Below are 25160 nucleotides of genomic sequence, written 5' to 3'. Positions count from 1 at the left end.
TAAATTGTTTTAATCTCTTATGACAGTCATCTCTATTACTCAATTTTTGTCATGTTTTAAATTGTAAATTGTTTTTTTTAAACCAATCAATAAAGATTATTACATGTGACGAAGGTAACTTTGTTATCTTCATGGTGGCATTCAAGAACCGGACAAGCTGTTTGTGCAATGCTGGCGTGTTCAGCATCAACAACGCATACAGCCTCGCTCTTTAATTATGTGCTTATATAGCGCTGGAATCACTCCCGAAGGGGTACCTCCGCGCTTCGACCGCTGCGAAACCCTTCCTGGCTTCCCTGAGAGATGGTCCCTTAATGGGTATCTCCAGGGTGAGACCAGGCATCCCCGGCGGTCTGGTGGGGCCGTTAGTGAATATGAGGCAAGCTAGTGCCCAGAGTTGCCGAGTGTGATCGCTGATCAGAGTGGGCACCGAGGCGAGAGAATTATCGAGTCCGCTGACCCTGGTCCAGAAACCTGCCGCGTCGGGAATCGAACCCTGGTCCCGGGCCGTCCTCTGCTCTCGGGTCTGCCGCCTCTAACCAGTTTGCCACACTACTCCACTAGTAGTAGTAGTAGTAGTAGTACTCCACTCTTGATCAACAAAGCTGAGCTAGAAGACTAATGTGTATTTAAACCTCTTGGTGATTGCGAAGCAGTCATTGGCTACCTTTGAAGACAACAAAGAAGCAACTCCTCAGTGACCTGGCCGGCACTGTGGGATCCAACGGAGGTCCACTGCTACACACTGTGCTTGCCCGACATTGGTCTTGTTGTGCATGTAGCGAGTCTGAGGACACTACCAGTGAATGAGTGACATATATGAAAAGATACATGGAGACTAGATGTGTTGTTAGTTTAGGTTCTCTCAATTCCTGCTCACGTCACATCACCATGAACCTAATGGATGTTGAATGGTGCATCCTCAGTGTACCCCGGATCACACCGCGTCTCCAGCTCCACAGTCACCACCATCATTGTCCCTCACTTCACGAGTACATATTACAACTGCCTTCTTGTTCGTATTGTAATTAGATTATGTTTTTTAAATAAAACCAAAATAAACATATTTTCTCGAGTGTCTTGCCTAGTGCGTAGAGAGAGAGGCAGCTCAAGGGGAAGACATGGATTGAAAGCACGCTGCAGATTTACCGAAGCGCTGAAGAAAAACAAGGCCATGCAGCCGTGAATTACTTCCAAGTGCTGCCAGGCAGAAAATTGGCAGCAATTTAAATGAGATGAGGTATAGCTGAAGGGCTGTGGAATCTGTTTTTTTTAATCCTTAAAGCGGCTGCTTTCAGGCTGGGAGAGAGCTGAGAGTTTCGTGGTTAAGAGACGTACTGCAGATAACTAAATAATGCACACTACTATTCACAGTGCGCATCTATGACAAGTTCATTCCAGTGCCTGTAACCTCTGCAGCTTTGCGGGTGTTATCTCCGCCTTGAAAAACATGCAGAAGATGCTGATGTGCAAGCTGCTGCAGGGAGGCGGTGCAAGCTGCTGCAGGGAGGCGGTGCAAGCTGCTGCAGGGAGGCGGTACAAGCTGCTGCTGGGAGGCGGTGCAAGCTGCTGCAGGGAGGCGGTGCAAGCTGCTGTAAGGAGGCGGTGCAAGCTGCTGCAGGGAGGCGGTGCAAGCAGCTGCAGGGAGGCGGTGCAAGCTGCTGCAGGGAGGCGGTACAAGCTGCTGCTGGGAGGCGGTGCAAGCTGCTGCAGGGAGGCGGTGCAAGCTGCTGTAAGGAGGCGGTGCAAGCTGCTGCAGGGAGGCGGTGCAAGCAGCTGCAGGGAGGCGGGGCAAATAGCTGCAGGGAGGCGGTGCAAGCAGCTGCAGGGAGGCGGGGCAAGCAGCTGCAGGGAGGCGGGGCAAGCTGCTGCAGGGAGGCGGGGCAAGCTGCTGTAAGGAGGCGGTGCAAGCTGCTGCAGGGAGGCGGTGCAAGCAGCTGCAGGGAGGCGGTGCAAATAGCTGCAGGGAGGCGGTGCAAGCAGCTGCAGGGAGGCGGTGCAAGCAGCTGCAGGGAGGCGGTGCAAGCAGCTGCAGGGAGGCGGTGCAAGCAGCTGCAGGGAGGCGGTGCAAGCAGCTGCAGGGAGGCGGTGCAAGCAGCTGCAGGGAGGCGGTGCAAGCTGCTGCAGGGAGGCAGTGCAAGCTGCTGCAAGGAGGCGGTGCAAGCAGCTGCAGGGAGGCGGTGCAAGCTGCTGCAAGGAGGCGGTGCAAGCAGCTGCAGGGAGGCGGCGCAAGCTGCTGTAAGGAGGTGGGGCAAGCTGCTGCAGGGAAGCGGTGCAAGCTGCTGCAGGGAGGCGGCGCAAGTTGCTGCAGGGAGGCGGCGCAAGCAGCTGCAGGGAGGCGGTGCAAGCAGCTGCAGGGAGGCAGCGCAAGCTGCTGCAGGGAGGCGGTGCAAGCTGCTGTAAGGAGGTGGGGCAAGCTGCTGCTGGGAGGCGGTGCAAGCTGCTGCAGGGAGGCGGTGCAAGCTGCTGTAAGGAGGCGGTGCAAGCTGCTGCAGGGAGGCGGTGCAAGCAGCTGCAGGGAGGCGGTGCAAGCAGCTGCAGGGAGGCGGTGCAAGCAGCTGCAGGGAGGCGGTGCAAGCAGCTGCAGGGAGGCGGTGCAAGCAGCTGCAGGGAGGCGGTGCAAGCAGCTGCAGGGAGGCGGTGCAAGCAGCTGCAGGGAGGCGGTGCAAGCTGCTGCAGGGAGGCGGTGCAAGCTGCTGCAGGGAGGCGGTGCAAGCAGCTGCAGGGAGGCGGTGCAAGCTGCTGTAAGGAGGTGGGGCAAGCTGCTGCAGGGAAGCGGTGCAAGCTGCTGCAGGGAGGCGGCGCAAGTTGCTGCAGGGAGGCGGCGCAAGCAGCTGCAGGGAGGCGGTGCAAGCAGCTGCAGGGAGGCAGCGCAAGCTGCTGCAGGGAGGCGGTGCAAGCTGCTGCAGGGAGGCGGTGCAAGCTGCTGTAAGGAGGTGGGGCAAGCTGCTGCAGGGAGGTGGTGCAAGCTGCTGAAGGGAGGTGGTGCAAGCTGCTGCAGGGAGGTGGTGCAAGCTGCAGCAGGGAGGCTGCTGCAGGGAGGCGGTGCAAGCAGCTGCAGGGAGGCGGTGCAAGCAGCTGCAGGGAGGCGGTGCAAGCAGCTGCAGGGAGGCGGTGGAAGCAGCTGCAGGGAGGCGGTGCAAGCTGCTGCAGGGAGGCGGGGCAAGCTGCTGCAGGGAGGCGGGGCAAGCTGCTGCAGGGAGGCGGGGCAAGCAGCTGCAGGGAGGCGGGGCAAGCTGCTGTAAGGAGGCAGGGCAAGCTGCTGCAGGGAGGCGAGGCAAGCTGCTGCAGGGAGGCGGGGCAAGCAGCTGCAGGGAGGCGGGGCAAGCTGCTGCAGGGAGGCGGTGCAAGCTGCTGCAGGGAGGCGGTGCAAGCTGCTGCAGGGAGGCGGTGCAAGCTGCTTCAGGTAGGGGGGGGGGGGGAGGATGGACCACTGCTATGCCAGCGATAACCAGTCTTATCAAGAATGGTCTCAATTCGCCCAGAGTGAGCCTCCAGAATGTCGCCAACATGCCCACAATATGGTTCAGAATACTAGAATGTTGGCAAGAATGCCCACAGAATACCAGCGAACGGCCACTATTATGCAAATGATTGCCTTATGGTTAAAACTAATTTCCATAACGCTTCTGTAGAAGAATAAATCGATTGATAGCCTTCAGTGCTAGCAATGAAACAATCTGCGGCATCAATTTCCAAACTCGTCATCAAATCTCAACAGAACAAACAATATCAAAACTGGTTCAATAATTCCTGCTAATTGCAGTCATCAATCAGGGCAGAAGACCTCACAAAGGCATGAGGCACTAGTCAATCTATGTTAATGTAATGGGGGTCCTCAACAATAGCAAGACCTCCTTGTAGAAGCTCTCTCTAATTATCCAGCAGCATCCAAAGTGTGGGTTAACGGCTGGATATCCAAAGAACATATTGATAAGCTAAGACTGCCCTGCAAGGACAGTGAGTAAGTAAGATCCATGCCCACAGTCCCTCCATCCCTTCTAGCTGTATATATCACTCCCAGGACTTTTTTTCTTTTTAAACTTCTTTTTATTAAACACGTGTCTATGTCCATATACATTGCATGTACACAGGTTATAATACAAGTTTCTCATGAATGGTCACAATTTGCGGCTTATATACATGTAAGAATAATCATAACACCTTTGGATTCTTCCTGGATGTTACCAGCCACCCGCCACTGCCTCCCCTCCTATCTACCAGATAACCCCCCATACCACCTAAAAACGTCCCATCGCCTCCAAACTTTCTCCCATTTTATTGGGCAGCCCCAGCTCGCATAGATTTTCTTTTCTGCTGCACAGCACCAGTCCATGTCTTTCTTCCATTGTGACACTCTCAGTGGTTAAATTGCCCCCCATGTCCCTGCAATATTACTCTTAGCCACCTGAAGCCATATCCTATGATACTTGGGCCAATTCTGTTCCCCAAAGACGCATAGCACGTGCCACCTGGCGTCCAGGGGGACTTCCTGTTCCATCACTTCTGACATAATCGGAGTTACCTTCTTCTAATATTTCTGTATTATTGGGCATTCCCACAGGATATTAAAGAACGTACCCCTCCGAGTGCACCCCTTTGGCATTCCTCTGTTAGTATACGTCCCAGTTTGAACATGAGTGTGCTAGTATAATATGACCTATGCGGAATTGGCTACTGGACCAGTCTAAACCCTGCCCGAATTGCCACCTTCCTAGGAGTCTGCACTGCCTCCGCCCAATCATCGTCTTCTAACAAGCCAACTTCAGATTCCTACACCTCCCGCAGCTTTACAAGTATGTCTGGGGAATGGTTTACTATCTTACGGTATGTGCATGACAGACCCTTCTCCGGAATGGGGGTCCAATAGTGACCTATCCTCCAGCGGACTGTATTCAGGGATCTGATCCCCGTCTTTGCAGGTATCTGCTGTGTTCTGTGGGCGCCAATTGATATTCATTCAGCAACTCCGAAAACTAAAGCATAGCCTGTCTTTTTCACACATCTCCAAGGCGTACAATATCTATTCATTTCCATTTTGAAAAGCCATGCAGTCTACCTACTCCCCTGAGCAGTTCACTGCTCCACAGAGGAGTCTTTTCTGTTAGCCGGTTGGTTCAACCCAAAAACCTATTGGCCCTTGAACACACCGTCAACAAAACCTGAGTATGCTGGGCATGTCTCCCTTTCTCACTCGGCCATACAACGCCCCCCAGTAGCCGGTGGTCCCCATAGCCCAGTGATCCACCCTGTATGCTGAGTCATTCCTATCTGCAAATACCCAATCATTTATTAGATGCGAGGCCCAATAATACTTTTGGAGATCTGGTATGGCCAAACCTCCCTCGTAGGTATACATACCCCCTTCTGTAGTTTGGCCAGTGTAATCCGTTCTCTTCTGCCATTCCCAGGTCTTTTTTTGTAGTTTTGTACCCTGTTCCGCTCTACCACCACCTGCTACCTGGGTGCCACCCCAGTGATCATGGGCAGACCCATGCACCCCCTCACCTCACACCCGCTCCTGTTCAACACTTCACTCTATCGTCTGCCTCTTTGCATACATGTTTTGTGCTCGGATTTAAAGACTTTTGATAAGCAGAGGCATTCGCCTTCATTTGCAGAGCATCCTTGTCTTTGGTAACACAACAGTTAATGTGAGAGGCATCAATGTGAACAATCAATACAGAGTGTAGATGGACAGAAATGTCTACTAAGAAGCGGAAAAGAAAAAAGCCATATAAAAAGCCCTCCATCCAAAAGCACTCAAGAGTTTCTCAGTAATGGAGTCGAAAGACAATCTGAAATCTTCTTTCCTGCTCTGACATAAAAAGGTTTAAAGTGTGTTTGTCAGTCGCAGGATGCACGGCTAGCCGCAAACAATCACTGCAATCAAGTTCTATTGTACATGTCCTCATGAGCCGTCTCTCTCGCCCTCTCTCCTCATTCTGCCAAGTCCCCGAGTAACTTATAATGCTTAAGCAGGCGGCTCCATGCCCTATTGATTAGACAGCAGATGCCGCCTCAGCTGCCATCAAAGCTGACGACGCCCAAGATGCGGATCACTTCTAAGCCGGTTAAAGAAGGGTTAGGCCAGCAATCTGTCAGCTGAAGTCATTAGCGCGCCACTCCTGCACGAAACCCTTGCTCAGGAGGGCTTCTATGCGCTGTCCGGGACCGGTCGGGCACAAATGTGAAAATGCTTCAAATGTGGAAGAGAAGGTGATCTTTTCTAATGAAGCATCTTTGCAACATCACCATTGCAATTTGCTGCCTCTGGAACACGTTTCGAAATGTACTGATAAATAAACTAAAAGTCTATTTCTCCGAGCCGTTCCTCTGCTAAACCAACCAATCCAAATACAGTGCTGCACAGATTTGAGATGAAACCCGATGTTGGGCTAAAAGTTTTTAGTGTTTACAGACACACATCAGGATTGTGGTGACGGGTTTAGCAGTGCCTAGAATAAGAAGCTGCATGACTAGCAGAAAAACATGGGCTAAAAGTAACATTAAAAGTTGAGAATCTCTAGCAAGTCAAGCTCCAATAAACAAGACAGGCCTCTACTAGAACCTGGACAGAAAATAAAAATCTGGAAGGCGATAGAGGACTTCAGAATGCCCCTCGTTTGGTAGTCCGACCACCTAAAAAAATATATTTGCCTCCATTTTAATTTAATCTGGATCGGATGGCAAGTGTCCTCTAGACTCCTTCTCCCTTCTTGACATGCACAAGCTTGTTTATTTGACCGGCTCAAGAGCAGGTGAAAAGGGCAAGGACACCATTTATGACCATGGTCTACGAACTGCTGCACTGTTCCTGCCAGAGAAGCAACATGATGATGGGAAAGGAGAATGGGTGTGTCCTCCAAATGTTCTATTTTTATTTGATTTCAAAAAGCTGTGCTTGTATCTTGATATAGGGAAAGATTTGACCTGTACATTACACACGAATGGTTTTTATTTTGTATTCTCTTAAAGTACATTATGCAGCTAGGAGCTACCTCTAAGCCCTCTCGGTGGGACATAAAGAATAATTCAGCTGTGGGAGAAGTTCTTGACGAGGCACAGGAAAGGTGTTGAATCTCACAATGATGGTCATACTCAGTCAATGGAAAAGTCTTCCGTACATCGAGGATGGTTTTGCACAGTTTTGCGCTGGATGAGAGATCTCATCTGAAAGTTCAGACCTCACTGTGCTATTCCAGGCAGAGGGCAATACCGACAAGTGCGGATATTATTGCACATTGCCCATTGGAAGCTATGACAGGTGAAGTCATCACTATACTACGGCGGGCAACGGATGGCATGGTCACACTCATCTTTGTTGAATAGTGTCGTGAAGAGGGCAGAATTGGCTGGTTCTGATCCCAAAGGTATTGAGATGCTCTAGTTTGCACTGTGCTGTGAGAGCCAAACCACGTCAAGGTAAGGCTCGGGTCTTCAATGCACAAGACTAGGTGGAAATTGGTATAATTAACAAACGTAGTGCCTTACTGTACTCCATCAGGCGGTGAGCACCATCAGCAGGCCGTCATTTTCACTGTTCTATGCCATATAGTGGATGGCTTTTGCAGGCTCTTGCCTCACTAAACAGTGCCAGAGAGAGGCTCAATTACTCATGAGTGTACCATCAGGTAGATGTGGTACTGACACGCTTTAGTACCCAATGTCGTATGCCCATCAGAGTAGCATTGGATGAGTGAATGTTGCAGTTTACTGAACCACTCTTTTGATGGTACTCAGGGGCTCCTGAATTGTTCCAGGCAGTGGGTGACACTGACAGTGCAGAGCGCACTGCGGGCTGTTTTCAATGGATAGGCAGGATAGGCAGGATACAGGCAGGACAGACAGAGGGAAAGAGGAAACGGAAGCGGAAGACCAGCCGCCTGAATCTGTACTCAGACAAGACGGGGGTCCTCATCCTCCGCACCAACCCTTCAGCCTGGGACGACTCCTGGTGGCCGACGGCACTGCGAGCAGCCCCGACACCCACTGACCACGCACGCACCCTGGGAATCATCCTCGACTCAACGCTCTCAATGACCAAGCAAGTCAAGGCCGTCCCCTCCTCCTGCTTCAACACCTTCCGCATGCTCCGCAAGATCTACAGATGGATCCCGACAGACACAAGAAAGACAGTCACCCAGGCCCTCGTCAGCAGCAGACTCGACTCCGGAAACGCTCTCTACGCGGGAGCCCCGACCAAGCTCATCAAACGACTACAAAGCATTCAAAACATCTCGGCACGACTGATCCTCGACGTTCCACACCACGGCCACATCACTCCCCATCTGAGGGACCTGCACTGGCTCCCCGTCAGCAAGAGGATATCCTTCAAGCTCCTCATCCTCGCACACAAGGCACTCCACAAGACCGGCCCATCCTACCTCAACAGACGGCTCTCCTTCTACATCCCCAACAGCCAGCTACGCTCCGCCGACCTCTCACTAGCCACCGTCCTGCGCATCCGAAGAACAACCACCGGCGGGAGATCCTTCTCCCACCTCGCCGCCAAGACATGGAACACCCTCCCACTGAGCCTACGACAGAGCCAAGACCTGCTGACCTTCAGGAGGATGCGCAAGACCTGGCTGTTCGATCAGTAACGCCCCCCAGCGCTCTGAGACCCTCCCGGGTATGTAGTGCGCTTTACAAATGACTGATTGGTTGATTGAGTGATTGATTGATTGATTGATTGAAGGAAGGAGCATCAGAGGGCCAACAGATTAGCCTGTGAGGCAATATGTGTTTCACATATGTCAGTTGGGCACCAGCCCAATAATTATTATACAAATCCGTGGTCCATTTTTGAGGACCAGATACGCATATTCAAGAGAAGGGGCGTGAAGGAACAACAAGCAGCATGCTAAGGGAGAGGTATAATAGTCCCTTTTTCATTGCGGTTCAAAAACTTGATTGAAGGCAAAAGGATACACCCAAACAGTCAATAGAATGGGGCGAGAGTATAGATATAACAGACAGACAGACAGAAAGATCCAGCACCTTATAAGATTTATTTTCACTAGTATGGTTAGGTATGGTACCAGAGGAACACCAACTGACTGTGTATTTACTTCAGACATGTCCTGTGGGAAGAATACAACTCAGTGCCAACAGCCTGCACAAATTCACTGTACTGTGAATCTAAATTGGTTGGTGGAACAAGGAGCACCTAATTTTTTCAAGGGCTAGTTTTATTGTCCAAATGAAAATCAAATTAAAACGGTTCAAAATAATTTTTTTTAAATTCTTTTTAAGACTGATCTCACGTCGTGATTTTACTGTACTAATTGACATCGGGGAGGGGGATTTTGAAGGTCTGCCTCATGTAGAGCGATTAGCGCTCTAGTCTATCAGGGAGACTGTCTCACGCCCCTGCCAGGTGCATTTAGGCACGTCCGTGGAACGGACGCGCAAACTGCGCGCGCTACTATAGAAGAAGAAGTGCCAGAGGCAAGCCCATCTACACCTGTCCATGCCCGAATGGAACCAGGAGATAGGAACTATGGCCCTCCTGCCCCAGACAGGTTAGGATATTCAGCATCATCTCTACTTGTTCTCTGTCCCAGTACGCCAGCTACATGTCTCTCCTCTACTGACCTAAGTACCAACCAGAAGAGATGTGACTTCCTGCATAACATATAGGCACCATGAAGCTAAAGAGTTGATGCCAGGACCTAAACCAAAGGTTAGCATACACAACATATACCCACCTCAATGCCAATTCTTTAGTATTGAATTCCGCTCCCTGGTAAAGCACCAAAGAGAAAATTTTGACTTCCTAACTGACCATAATACGGACACTCTTTTTCTGTCTGAAATATGGCTTGATGAAGCCTCGGTTCTGGACATAATTACCGCCCTACTCATAGCATATAGCAGGGGTCTTCAAACTGTGGGGCGCGACCCCCATGGGGGCCGTGGAGTGATGTGAAGGGGGTCGCGCATTCACAGTCAGACTTCTGCCCTGGCCTACAGGGCTTCAGCTTCCCTCCTCCCCCTTCCTGTGTCTCAGCCCGGGCTGCTGCAGTGCAGCTCGCGCTCCTGGGGGCTCGGCTGGGCAGTGTCTGGAGTTTTATCTCCGGCACGCCCACGTTTTTCACAGGTCTTTTATTCCCACCAGTCAGAAATGGTTCCTTGGACGTTACAATGCTCATGGTCACAGCCAGCATGAAGTATGAAAAACAACTCCAACGAGAAGAACAGCTGCCAGTTAAACAAAAATAACGGATGATCAGATTTTTATCTTTCTCTGTTAGAAACATTCCCTGAAAATTGGAGACCTGATTCCCAAAAGTATTTCCGCATGAGAGATTTAAATGGGTCCACTAATATCCAAATTCACAAGTGCAATTTCACGTAAGTGATTAACAAAATGTGAATTTGTACTTGTAATTTCACTCAATTGTCTCACAATTACCACAAAAAACTATACAAAAAGACAGAAATAAGTATACCTCAAACAAATACACACAATATGAAATCATTTCTATAGTTTACAAACTAAACATATATAAAAAACGACATTTTGATTATAATGGTAATGTTGGAGTTTTACAAAATTTGTTTTTTATTACAAAAAGGCAAAGCAATATACTAGGCCACTGCAACTTTAACCACCCACCCATTGCCTTGCCTGCGCGGCCAATGAAAATACCTATGCAACTACCAACTATAACACTTGTACAAGTGTGACTGACTATTCAGACTATTTCAAGCCCCAAAAGCTATAAGAATGGCATGGGTGTCAGGAATTCATCGTTTTTAATGTATATTGAATTAATAAACAGCTGTTCTGCTCACCTCTAAATTACACAGACAGAGTCACCATGTGGAAGACGGTCAGTGCCAGTGTGCCCAATTAGGTGACAGTGCAGCTCACCGGAAACCACCTGCTCAAATTAGGCACTGGTTCTAAGGTTACAGGGGAGAGGGACGTTGGTTCAAAAAGGTGTGGACAAACAAAGGGGAGATGTGAAAGATGAATGGGGGGATTGGAGAGGTGTAAGATACAAATAGACAAACATTTGAATGGAGAGACTTGATGTGAATGAGAAGTGCTGAGGGACACAGGAGGTGATAGGGCCAGAGAGGCCATGAGATAAATGCGAGGGACTGTTGGAGATGAGGGCAGTGAAAAGGCAGAATGGCAAGAGGTGATTAAAGGTGAAGTGAGAGGTTGAATGGGGAGAGTTCAGAAGTTGTAAAAAGGGGGGGGAAGAAAATGGCCTTCAAAGTGAGAGAGGAATCCGGGGTTGGGAGAGGCGAGAGGGATGGAAGGGAGAGGGTGAGAGGAAAGCGGCATGGGTAAACTGTTTAACTCTACACTAAACCACCAGGGTTTTAAGGGACCCCTGCTTCTCCCGGCCAGGGCCATGTGAGCTTCTAATGTAGCAGCACGTATTCCTGCGGAGTGGGAGGCCCTTCACAAAGGTTGACTAGACATCTTTCTGATGTTAATTGCAGTATTTTGGTTATAAACTGGTACTGATGGGGTGAAATCTTTCCTCACTGTTATGTGTGTAAACAATGTCAAAATAATGACGCAATGCTAACCCAAAATATGCGCAGCATCACATAACATTATTTACATTTTCTTCCCACACAATTTAATCAAGCCTGTCGTATACTCTGGTCCTCACCTGCCTCATAATTTCAGTAGCCCTGCTTACAGGTTTAGAAATGTTTGTCTGGAGGGGGTCCTTACACCTGAAAATGTTGACAGGGGGGTCTCAGCATCCAAAAGTTTGAAGACCTCTGGCATATAGTATGATCGGACTGGATCAACAGGATAGGGTGGGGAAGGAGATTGCGATCATTTGTAAATCATTATACCATTGCAAAATGGTGAACTAAGAGATCCCTGACTACGAGGACTTTCTGTTCTCCCAATCACGACAGAACAACCCGAGCCTTAATGTATAGCCCCCCCGAAACCAGTGGGTAATGGGTACACCCATGTCTTAGTCGCCATAGATACTGAAATGTGCTAATTTCACAATAGTAGGGGACCTCAACCTTCACTTTATAGCAATGAGTGTAACATAGCCACAGCTATGATAGAGGATCTCAGAACCTTAGGTGTGAAGCTCGTTAACAGTATGCCCACACATAGGGCAGGCCAATTGCTAGACCGCCTATTTTCACATTTAAAGAGCAATCGACTTGAATCCCGAATTCCCATGGTGTGGTCATACCACCTAGCACTGCAAATCTCCTTTGATACCTTATCCACACACAGTAAACAAAAACGTGACACATCCATAAGACTGAGGAAATAGTCCAAAATTGATATGTCGGTCTTGGGCTGTAGGCTAAAGACTAGTGACGCAACCATAAGTCGTTGGCAGAAGCAGACTGGACTACAATTCATGAATGGCTCCGATCCTCTATTGATGTCGTACTACCTTTGACCCAAGTCACACATCACCGAATACTTCAACCAGCACCATGGTTTAGTGAAGCACTGAGCGAAGATACAAGAAAGTGTAAAGACCTAGAAAGAAATTGGCAGTAATCATATGCTGAAAGTGTCAAAACAGCTAATAAAATAGTGCTGAAGAGCTATCATAAAAAATGATGTAGCTCTAAAGCCTCTTTTTTCTAAAACACAATTATTAAAGCTCAAAACAGTCCTAGACACTCTTTCAGTGGTAAAAAGTCAATTTGACCCCACCAAGAATACCCCCGTCTCTTTCTTACAATGCGATGAATTTACCTTCTTTTCCGTAAAAAACGAGCCGATATTCAAGCTGCCTTTACTTCTGCGGACTCCGCTGATAGCTCTAGAATGGCGAAAAAGATAGTAGATTCTCTGATCCTTCCTGCCCCACCACCACCACAGACGGCTATTGGGATGGTTCAAGAGAAATTGTGACCTGAAACTCTTCAGGAAATCATCTGAAGACTACTAATGGGGATCAATCACCCCATAAGTCCTGAACCCCCTCACCCCCCCCCCATTTCTGCTTAACACATTTGCACCTCTGGACCTGGGGACATTCATACAGTTTCTAAATACCAGAAAATCAAGCTCTCAGCTAGACACGCTACCTCCTTTGTTTTTGTGTACGCTGGACTCACTGGTGTGGGAACTTCTAAAACAGCATCTTAATGCCTCTCTAAGGGAAATGTTGGAGGTCACAGCCCCTCTGGGCCTGGTTCCATATCATATCGGACCGACCCATGAGAAGGGGCATACTTTAGATCTGACCTTCTCTACGACCCCTATAGAGATGCTGGCTCCTAGCCAGGTTCTCTGGTCCGACCATAGGCTGGTGAAATTTTACTTCTCGGAAGTTAGGAAGCCTTCCGGTGCCCCCCGGCAGTCTTCCGTGGGATTCAGGGCACTTCACCGGATTACTCCGGAACTGCTGGCACAGGCTTGTGCGGACCACCCCTTCGTGTCAGCAGGGAACTTAGAGGAGGATGTGGAGCGACTGCAGGCCTGGTTCTCAGAGAGACTTAATGATCTGGCTCCTCTGAGACCCCTCCGCAAACCTGAAAAAGGTGCTTCTGCCCCTTGGTTTACGGAAGCATTGGCGGCCTCTCGGCGCCAATGCAAGGTAGCGGAAAGAGCTTGGCGCGCAAACTACGATGCGACGGCGAAACTCGCCTACAGGTCTGTGGCGAAAGCTTACCATCGGAACATCCTCGCGGAGAAGAAGGCTTATTTCGCGAGAAAAATTGAAGCTGCCTCTAATTCCTGTAAGGAGCTTTTCGCCGTTGTGCGGGAGTTTACTACGTCGCGCGCAGTTCCAACCCAGACTCCCCCTCCTGCGCCTTGGGTCAGGGCGATTGCGGACTTTTTCACCTCTAAGATCCAGCGGATCCAGGACTCCTTCCATTTGCTGGAGCCTGAGATACCGGGTCGGGTGGAGAATACCGCTGCTTCTCGACTTAACGCAGGTGTGGCCTTGGCAGCCTTCCCTCCTCTCTCGCTGACCGCCTCATTTGACCTGATGGCTGGGCTTAAATCAGGTTCCCCTCGGGATGCCTGTCCGGCAAAATTTTTGGCTAAAATGGCAGCTGTCGTTAATCCCCTCGTGAACCCCCTGTTGAATTGTTCTCTTGCACAGGGTGTGGTTCCCCGGGCCTGGAAGCAGGCCATGATCATTCCCCTGCTTAAAAAGCCTGGCCTGGATGCGGAGGTGTTGGCGAATTATAGACCTATTTCGCTCCTGCCGGCTTTTGCGAAGGTCATTGAAAAGCACGTCCATAAGGTGCTTGCCGATTACCTGGAGTCCCACAACCTACTGCACCCTACCCAGTCGGGTTTCCGCGCCAATCTTAGCACCGAAACAGCCCTCCTGGAAGTCTCGGAGGCGATTAAGGAGGTCCTGGATTCGGGCGGGAGAGCGATGCTGGTGATGCTAGATCTGTCGGCGGCCTTCGACACCGTCCCTCATGAGGGTCTCCTTGCAAGACTCTCAGAGGTTGGTCTCCGAGGGACGGTGCTCCAGTGGTTTCGATCTTTCCTGGCAGGCCGTCGACAAACGGTCTGGGCTTCTGCTTGCTCCGCCGAGATGTCGCCATTGGGGGTCGGAGTTCCTCAGGGCTCTGTCCTGAGTCCAACTCTATTCAACATCTTTATGACCCCTCTGGCGGCATTGGCGGAGTCTTTCGGGGCCCAGATCGTTTCTTATGCCGATGACACCCAGCTCCTCTTCACCTGTGAGAAGGGTGCGGACTTCGATGGAGGTAGGATCCAGGGTTGCCTTGAGGCTGTGTTTCTATGGTTCCATCATAACAGCCTCAAGTGCAACTCGGATAAATCTGAGGTCCTCTTCTTTGGGTGCAGTTCGGATCCGGACTGGAAAGTGTGGTGGCCTGAGAACATGTTCCCACCAGCAAGTTCGTCCCAGGTGGCTAAAAACCTCGGGATTAAGATCGATAATGGCCTCACACTACGTTCTCAGGTAATCGGGCTCACTGGGACCTGCTTTGGCCTACTCCGGATGCTACGTAAGTTCCTTCCCCTGTTATCGGAGGAACATAGGAAGATCACGGTGCAGGCGATTATAGGCTCGAGAATTGACTACTCCAACGTCCTCTATCTCGGCTTGCCAGAGTATCTGCTCCAACGGTTACAGGTTGTCCAGAATTCGGCAGCACGGGCCATCTTTGGACTATCTCGCCGTGCCAGAGCCTCGGGTCTTCTGGAGGCTCTGCACTGGCTCCCTGTCCGGAAGCGGATAATTTTTAAAACTCTTACTCTGGCGCACAAAGCCTTGCACGCCTCCGGAGCAAAATACCTGCAGAAGAGGCTGGCCTTTTATTTGCCTGCCAGGTCGCTCAGGTCTGAAGCCTTGTTTCTTGTGGCGGTTCCTCGTGTGAAGAGAGCCCGCATCGGAGGCCGCTCTTTTAAACTACTAGCGCCTCAGTTATGGAATAAACTGCCTGTGTTCCTGCGCAGTATTCCTAATCTGTTGGCCTTTCGGAAAGGGCTTAAAACTTGGCTCTTCTCCTCTTAGTTTCGGTCTCTATTAGGTTTCTTCTATCTCTGTTTTTTATTTTCCCTGTTGTGTTATGAGATTAGTGTGCAATCCAAAGCGTCGGGACACTCTTCCGAGTAGCCGTACGCTATACAAAACCCCTGCATAACATAACATAACATAACTGTATATTCCCAAGGCATGGAAGCAGACAATGGTTAGACCATTATAGAAAACCATATGCTTCTCTCTATTTATGTTTTTAATGTCTGTAATGTTTTATTTCTTGCTTATTTGGAAACCACCAATAAAAACTTTTGAACACGAAAAAGCCGAACTTAGATTGTGCCAAGTAGATAAACTACAAACCTATCTCCCCTCTTCCAATAATGACCAAGATCTTGGAAAAATACATAAATGAGCAGCTTACAATGTTTGTTGAGTCAAATGATCTTCTACACCAGTCCCAATAAGGCTTTAGAGCTGGACATAGTATGGAGGCAGCCATACTAGGATGACAGGAAATCTTAAAGCACAGTTAGAAAGAGCTGATACTGCTGCTCTGACTTTATTGGACCTATGTACCGCCTTTGACACAGTGAGTGATAACCTTGAACTGCAGAGATTAGACGGCATAGGTGTGTGTGGCATCGCCTTGCAATGGTTCAAGTCCTTTCTGCAACACCGCTGTTTTCAAGTTCATACAAAACTGCATTACTCACAGAGTTATTCATTATCCTGTGAGGTACCGCAGGGATTGACCCTTAGCCCTTCGCCTTAATGTGTAAGTACATCCTCTGTATGACATTATAGAAAGCTGTGGTATGACTGTTCAGATAGGCAGACGACACCCAGATCGTCGTCTCTCGGACAGCCCAGGAAAGCCAGAATGCAGATGTCTTAAATACCTGCATGTCAAAAGTGCAGCCCTGGGTTAATACTAACCATCTCAAATTGAACGGTGGCAAGACCGAAATATTGGTGGTAGGAAACCAACACCAATTGTGGGGCCCCCCATATGTGCCCTAAGATCCTTGGGATGTCCCCCACTCCAATGCCACCTGTCAAGAAACTGGGCACATGGATAGATAGCAAGCTTTCAATGAACACCCAGATCACCAAAGAAGAGGTATCTTGCCTTGCAATGCTCAGATGGCTGAGAAAGATTCTCAGCTGCCTGTCACCCCCAGCACAAAGTAGGATATAAATCAGGACCCCATGCTGCTGATATTAGGACAGGGAAACTACAACTGTACATACAAATCCATAGGCAACTAATTATTTACTTAGCATTAAATGAGAAAATTGCTAATGTATTACTATGAAGGCCAGGCGTACAACTAGAGACAAAGCTAAAATATTATTTCATTGTATTAAAACAAATCATTAAAATCAATGATATACGGTGTCTGTAAATTTACACGACAAGTTAAAAAAAAAGTAGTTCATGGCAAAGTTGCCTCTGATCGCATGAACATTCCATAATCAAGAAATGAATTATAAAAGTTAAAAAAATGCAGACTTTATGTTATACTATTTGATGGTTTAGATACAAATCTTACAATAATATAGCCCTTTTTCTGATAGGATCACATATGATGGTCGGCAGGGATAATTTTTCCATTGATACAATGCATCAAAGAATATCTCAATAGGTGTATACAATCTGAGAGACAATAAAGTGGCTTCGATCATCGATGAATATTCATAGGATCGAGTCTACGTTCGGCAACCCAAGCCCCTTCACCACGAAAGCCACAAATGTAACATGCCAAAATGCTGGATATAATTAAAGAAATGCAACTGTGTGGGTGAGGCCCAGTAACGAGGCGAAATCAAAGGATCTAGTACGGGCCACTTGATTACTTCCTCTGGGAGGTTAGTTTAAAACACAGTGCTATGTGCACAAACTACGATCAAACATTGTCCCTAAGTGCCTCAGACACCTGGCATCACACTAACTACCACATCGCTCATTACGATCTACCAACGTCAGCCTTGCTTCAGTTTAGTTCAGAAAGAACACGTCCAATAGGCCATGCATTGTCCAACCTGGGACCCAAACTAAGGAATACAATGCCACAGTCACCGAGGTCCTGTCTCACTCTCTATCTTTCGGAAAAAACTGAAAAACTGACCGTTTGTGTAAACCAACCCATCATTTTGATATTGTACCTTGTGATGGCCTAGCGCTGGGAAACCCATGTGGGTAGCCGCGTGCTCTACAAAACGTCATTAATAATAATAAATAATAATTATAACGCTCTCTGCCCCAGTTTGCAATACTTGCTGGGTACAGGGCCAAGTAGCCCTCTATCAAGCTGCGAGTGACAAAAACGTATTCACAGTTTCTAAGAAAATCAACGTCACCATCATACTGTAATTTAGGTTTTCTGGAATATTTAAAATTGGGCAGATGTGTCTGAAATAAAACCTAATAAAAACCTGTGCTGGGCGAAGTAGTATATGCAAGTCCAGATCTGGGACGCGGAGGGAGTAGCAATGAAATACTCTGTTTGCTCTGAGTTGTGACAAGCAGAAGGTAGCAATGAGAGGCCCGGATGACTCTGCTGGGCACAGTAGTAAATGCAAGTTCTGATCTGGGTCAGATTAATGACAAGTTTGGTCACACTATGTTGTGCCAAGTAAATAGTAGAAGTGAGAAGCTCTGCCACTCTGTGCTGTGCCAGGCAGAGGGTGGTAATGTTCAAGCTAAGATCTGAACAGGCAGAAGGGAGTAATGACCGGATCTGGTCACCCGGTCGTCTGCCAGGCAGATGTCATCTGAAAACCCAGGTCTGGACCAGGAAGAGGTTAGCAATGACAAGCTCCAGTTACACTCTACTGGCCCAAACAGAGGGTAGCAATGACCGGCTGTGGTGAGGCCGTGCTGTGCCAGGCGGGAGGTAGCAATGGCGAGCTCTGACCACCCTGTGGTGTGCCAGGCAGAGGTATGCGCAAGCCTGGATCTGGGACAGGCAGAGGGTAGCTAGCAATGACAGGCTCTAGTCACCCAAAGCTGTACCAAGAAGTTGGTAGCAATAAGATGCTCTGATCACTCTGTGGTGGGTCAAACAGAGGATTGTATCCGAAGGCCAGATCTACACCAGCCACAGGGCAGCAATAACAGGCTCGGGAGACATTAAAGTGACTCAGGCAGAGGAATAGGGGTTGCACCGGCAAGCCTGTGCCAAGCAGCAGGTAAAGATGACAGTTTACTCTGTGGTGTGCCAGGCAACTGGCAACAAAGACGGTCTCTGGTCACACTGTGGTGTGCCAGTCAACTGCAACAAGGACAGGGTCTAGTTACACTGTGGTGTGCCAGGCAACTGGCAACAAGGACGGGCTCTGGTCACACTGTGGTGTGCCAGGCAGCTGGCAACAGGGACGGGCTCTGGTCAGGGGCGTAACACAGGCCCCTGCAGCCCCCGTGGTGCGGGAGGGGGGGCTTACCCTCCAGGGGGCCCCGTCAGCACCACACTTCTGCTGGAGGGCTCTAGATTGAGCCCTGAGGGGGCCCCTTCATGTACCCTGCAGGGGGGCACCTTCAAGGTACGTTCCTACACTGTGGTGTGCCAGGCAACTGGCAACAAGGACAGGCTCTAGTTACACTGTGGTGTGCCAGGCAACTGGCAACAAGGACAGGCTCTAGTTACACTGTGGTGTGCCAGGCAACTGGCAACAAGGACAGGCTCTGGTCACACTGTGGTGTGCCAGGCAAATGGCAACAAGGACAGGATTTGGTTATCTGTGGTGTGCCAGGCAACTGGCAAAAAGGACAGGATCTGGTTACTCTGTGGTGTGCCAGGCAACTGGCAACAAGAGCAGGCTCTGGTTACACTGTAGTGTGCCAGGCAACTGGCAACAAGAGCAGGCTCTGGTTACACTGTAGTGTGCCAGGCAACTGGCAACAAGGACAGGCTCTGGTTACTCTGTGCTGTGCCAGGCAACTGGCAACAAGGACAGTCTCTTGTCACACTGTGGTGTGCCAGGCAACTGGCAACAAAGACAGTCTCTGGTCACCCTGTGCTGTGCCAGGCAACTGGCAACAAAGACAGGCTCTGGTAACACTGTGGTGTGCCAGGCAACTGGCAACAAAGACAGTCTCTGGTCACCCTGTGCTGTGCCAGGCAACTGGCAACAAAGACAGGCTCTGGTCACACTGTGGTGTGCCAGGCAACTGGCAACAAGGACAGGCTCTGGTTACTCTGTGGTGTGCCAGGCAAATGGCAACAATGACAGGCTCTGGTTACTCTGTGGTGTGCCAGGCAACTGGCAACAAGGACATGATCTGGTTACTCTGTGGTGTGCCAGGCAAAGGATTGGATCTGCAAGCCCAGATCTGGATCAGCCAGGGGGCAGCAATTACATGTTCGGGTCACATTCAACTGACTCAGACATCGGGTAGGTGTGGCGCCGACTGTGGTGAGACTGTGCTGTGCCAAGCAGAATGTATCGATGACAGGCTCTGATCACTCTGTGCCAGGGAAGCTCAGTTTTCACTGTAGGGATGCAGTAGGGTTGCAAACGATCACAGGGGGACGGCGTCTTGCCTCTTACCTCCCTCCAGCACAGATCCTTGATGCTGGTTCTCAGCGCTTCCAGGGAGGTCTTGGCTTTGGAGCTGTCCACGGTGACGGTCCTCCTGCCTCGCCTCGAGCCCCGGGCGGTCTCCTCCTTCCTCTGACCGGGGCCCCTCCTGTGCGGTGGCGGGGCCCGGGGCCCCCTCCTCTTCTCGGACAGAGGGGTGCCGACAGGCTGCGTGGAGGGGGCTCCGGGGCTCCGCTGGGGTGTCCCGTCCCCGCTGGGCAGATGCTCGCTGTCTTCCTCCCCCAGCCTCGGTGCCTGCCCCCCGGAGCCCGCACTCTGCCCCTCCCCGGGGGCCGGTATCTTCTTCCCCAGCACCACCCCCCCGGGGGCCGGTGTCTGACCCCCAGGGTGTAGGCCCTGTGGCTCCCCGGCAGCCGGCACCTTCTGCCCCCGCAGCCCCTCCCCGGTGGCCGGCGCCTGCCCTCCGGGCTGCCCCCGCTGCACTTCCATGGGCACCGATCTGCACTTCGCCCGCTCCGGGAAGGGCGGCCCCGGCGGCTCGCGAGCCTTCAGGCCGCGGATCGCCCGCTCGAAGTGCGCGTTCATGGCCGGGGCCGCCCGTGGTCTCCCCTCCGGGGCTCCCGCGGCATCACCGGGCGGGCAGGGCAGGCAGGACCGCGGGCTCCATCACGCTGCCGCCGGCGCCATGATTGTTTGGGTCTGGTTGACAGCGCAACGCACGGGAGCCCGGGAGGGACACAATTCCGAGCCCCGCCATAGGACGCCTTTGACAGCCGTCGGCCCCGCCCCTTAAAGGGCCAGCTGCCCAGGATGGGCACTGACACTCCCCAGCAGGATTTTTAGGTTGTCATTGCCCTAAAGCTGACCTCAAGCATGAGCTCAGGCAATGCCCACTGGAGGGAGTGATGCCATTGGAGCGGAAAGTGAACGTTTGCTTAAAATGACACAATAAAAAATAAGGTCAAACTAACTAATAATGTATAATCTGTAAATGTTCAACTACATGCAAAAGTATTGATAAATTATTTTTAGACAGTGCTTGCTACTATTTATTATGCTGCCATTTCAGGTGTAATAATCAGGGCCGCTGGAAATATATAACAATTATCAAATTATGAGTCATGGTTTATTAAATTATGCGATAAGAAAAAGGCAAATGATGTGGCATAATGTGGCATTTTGCGTGCATCTATTATTTTGCTATTTAGTTATTTTACACCCGTTGATTCTGTCTGGGCAAATGTTATATCTAGTTAGTACCAGTTTAATATCTTTGTACAGTAATGAGCAATTTAAAGGTTGCATATTAAACATTTCGGAGGGTCTGCTATTGTGCAGAACCCATTGTATGTTGCATTTTAGTGACGTTTGATCTGTTTGAGCTATAAAATCTGAGAATTGGGCAGTCAATGAAAGATTTTGTGACAAATGCAGAAAACCCACAATCATGCAGAAAATGCAAAGCAGCAGAACCATATAATTTCAGTAGCTCTTTCTACAAATAAGCAACTTAGTGGCACCACCGGCTACTGTTGTCATAGTCAAAAGTATGAAAACCTGAATCCACCATGTGTGGATAGTACCTGCAACCTGCAAACGGCACACAGATTTCAGGAAGACTAGTGCTTTAAATATTCAGGTGCTGCCAGATGGCGAGTATCTGCACGTCATTGTTTTTGCTGCTTCTTCCCAAAAAGTGATGTGGCATAATAAGCTTTGATATCAATTTCCTCTGCAATAAAGAAACAAGATGTTCAAAATAAATGCAATTTGCAACTCACATCAATCTAACTTAAATAAACACACGATCAACGTACAATAAAACAAATAAATAACTTATCTAGGTGTTTAAATTCATATCTAAAATATATTTAATCTGCTTAGTGGCACACTGATCTGTAAGTAGAGCATTTCGACCCTCTTAGATAAAGAAGCTGGGGGGGTGCATGTGTGTGTGGTGGTTTCCGCTGTAAGGGACTGCTTTGCACATAGCAAAACTTTAGGGAAAGCTACATACGAAGGTCAAGTTCTAGACCTTCTTACCCATTTTGAGCTCCACCCATCTTTCTATGTGGGAATCTCGCTCACAATGAAAGTTGCTACCGGGAAAGTCTGCAAATATGTTACGTGTCATGAAAGTGACCTTCAGCCAGTCCAGTTTTCCCTTCCAACATCACTGATCATGTTGTGATTTGCAGTTTGATATGTTCCACTCTAGCTAGGCATGGGTCTGCTCGTTCCTTTGTTTTGACTGCTGTTGGCTAAAGAACCAGGAAAGGAGCCCTCCTAACATTTGGCCATCTAGCAGGTAGGTTGTTAATACTGAGAATGTCCGCAAGCCCTTAATATATATTTATTTATGCATTATTTTAAAGAATAAACAGCACTCTTTACGTATAGCCAGGTGAAGCCAAATATGTCTCAGTCACAGAGAAAATGTGAACCAGAAAGAAGGGTAAAATATTAAAGGTAGACTTTAAACATTTATGAATGGTTAAAACCAGCAGAAAATCAGAAGGCAAGATCTGATTAAGGGAGAAAGAAAGAGAGAGTCAAAAGGGCAGCAGTAACCATGAGACGGAATGGAGAGAAGAGTAGATCAAAAGGGTAGGGTCTGACTAAGGCCACAGAAAAGAACTAAGAAAAAGAACGTTAATCTGACCTTAATACTGAGAATGAATGTCCCACCTGTCCTAATGCACAACCTGCACCCTGTGTTCTTATTACATAGGTCATGTTGTCTGCTATTGAGACAGTGCTCTTAAAACAGAGACTACTATCCCACCTTTGCCTGATGCACACTGTATGCTATCTGTCTGCGGCAGAGTGAATATGTGCCAGTCCTTAGCAAGTGGCACCTTCTTAATCACTGGCTTTGCGGCAGTTCCTTCATACAATCACCCGCCTCTCCAGAGTCCAGGTAATTGCTGCCTTCCTTAGTACAGACTTTGCCTCTCTGTTGTCTGTCCCGAATAAAGAGACTCCTCACCTGTCTTTAATGCTAGGGGCTTGCCACCTGTCATTAAGGCACGGTTTTAGCGCCTGCCTTTCATGTGCAGAGTGAGCCACGTGCGCTTAATAAAGCGAGTGCACTGCATGCCCTCAGTGCATTGCAGAATCTAACATTAGTACACAGAGGGCTAGGGACTCTTGCCTACACCGGTCCTCCAGTGCCAAAGGGGAAGGGCTCCAGGGCGGCCTTTTTCTGATTTTTTCAGTACTCTGCACTTCACCCCACACCTCCCCTTCCCCACACCGATCCACTTGCAAAACCCTGCACGTGGGTACAGGATTGTCCACACTTGCCATTTACCCATGCATGTTACCTTCAAGCACAAGTGCTGCATGTTCAGATCCTGGTACGGTCCTTCCCGTGGACCTGCCTCAGTAGCTGCCCCCATGTTCCCAGTGCATGGACATGTACCAGCACAGACAAGCCCAATATTCTGTCCACACACTCCTGCTTCCTGCAACCAAACTGGGCATGCGAAATCTGTCTGACACCTGCAGGACCAAAAAATCCTAGGGCCAAGGGTTTTGCAGACACTGAGAGAGTCCATCAAGGTTTCAGTGCAGATACCGGGCACGCTTTCCACCAGGCAGGATCTCCTTTGCCCACAGACAGGAGGCGCTAGTGCTTCGGGACACAGGAGAGACTATGGTAAAGATGCCACTGCCATTGACAACTGACATTTTGTAAGTCGGATTTTCCTTCCAAACTCTTTATTTGATTTGATTTGTCTCATTACGTATCCAGTGTAACATTCTAACTCAAATGACTTCTTGGCCTTAAAAGCACAAAATACATAACCTGCTAAGAACTCAAACAGAAGAAGGTGCAGACAAGTAAGCAATGGAGTCAGCAGAATAAGAGTGTCTTAAGCACTCTACACACCAGCACCCCGATTTACTGAAGAGATTGACGAACTTTAAGGCAAAATATATTTCATTTAGCCTTCCTCACTTAAAAAAAGACCCACTTCAATTCAAATTAAATTTATTTTCTTTCTTTTTTGCTAAATCTCCCTCATATCTGTTCCCAGAGGTTGGCATCTATGTGAGATGATTGTGAATGGTCCTGAGATGGATTAAAGAAAGTTACAAGTCTTTGAGACTGAAACCCCTAGGGTACCAACCACCACCTCCCACCCTGCCCGTGACACAGGTGGGAGAGTATGACCCAGGAAAGGTTACGTGCTGAAGAGAACTAAAGTATTGAGATCTAATAGTATTGAAAAGAGAGAAGCAATCACTTAAATAGGAGCAGCAAAGGCCGTAGCAAACTTTGTGCATTGGACATAGCTCCTTGAAACCTGCCAGTGCATTGCTCTATGTTTTTCTGACACGTTGTTGAATTGCTTCAATCACACCACTCATCTAACCACAAAGAATTTGATCCTCTAGAACTTATGAAGAGCTACCAATGGGGGACTGATCCAGCGGCCTATAGAAAATATATCATAAACTACGCTACCCAACTTCATAACCTATAAACAAAATTCTATACTAAATATGGACCCATTTATAAACCTGACATATTTTAGGCCTACTGAATCAGGTGGTCAAATTAAATCTATATACACATTATCTACAAACTATATACATTTATACATCTGCGAAAGGAATGTTGTCATTAGAATAAAACTATACCATTTAAATGACCACCATTGGCGACGTGATCTAGCTAATAGTAACCTACACTTCTGAATAACCAAGACCAGCTTGTTTGTCAAAAGTAAGATTTTATTTACTAAATTATGGTATATAAGATGATAGTTTTATAAATGAATTTTATTTGCAATAAAGCAAGCATGATTGTAAAGAAATATGAGAAAAATACAAATTAAGCAAGTGAATCAAAATCAAAGTGAATATTTAAAGTTTAGCATTTCTAAAATCTAATTCCCTAACTGAGCTAAATAGATAGAAATTAAAGTAAAGTTCTTTGAGGATTCTTACGTGCTCCAAGCAAAGTCCAACAGCACATCACCCTCATCGGAAAGTCAGAAAGCAGCAGCCAGCCCATCCCTAAGGGCATGACTTTTTATACCTTTCTATGCTAACTAAACTACGCAAAGGAAAGTTTTCAGAAATCTTCGACGTCCCATTGGCTGAGAGTGACAAGTGACATGTCACCCAGTTTTCAAAAAGTTCCACTAAATCATATTTCATAGA

The 25160-nt window shown here is 48.7% G+C and overlaps 1 protein-coding gene across 1 annotated transcript in view; it reads right to left on the bottom strand.

Moving 5' to 3' along the window:
* Nucleotides 1–20703, bottom strand: part of TTLL11 (tubulin tyrosine ligase like 11) — a 623794-nt gene extending 603091 nt beyond the window's left edge. Inside the window, exon 1 of the mRNA XM_078641848.1 lies at nt 19995–20703. Within this exon, the coding sequence (XP_078497974.1) occupies nt 19995–20570 (576 nt within the window). The 5' untranslated portion in view covers nt 20571–20703. The remainder of the gene's footprint in view (nt 1–19994) is intronic.
* Nucleotides 20704–25160: the final 4457 nt, after the last annotated feature.

This window comes from Lissotriton helveticus, chromosome 5_1, assembly GCF_964261635.1.
Source record: "Lissotriton helveticus chromosome 5_1, aLisHel1.1, whole genome shotgun sequence".
Lineage (NCBI taxonomy): Eukaryota > Metazoa > Chordata > Amphibia > Caudata > Salamandridae > Lissotriton > Lissotriton helveticus.
This window is presented reverse-complemented; position numbering and strand designations above follow the sequence as displayed.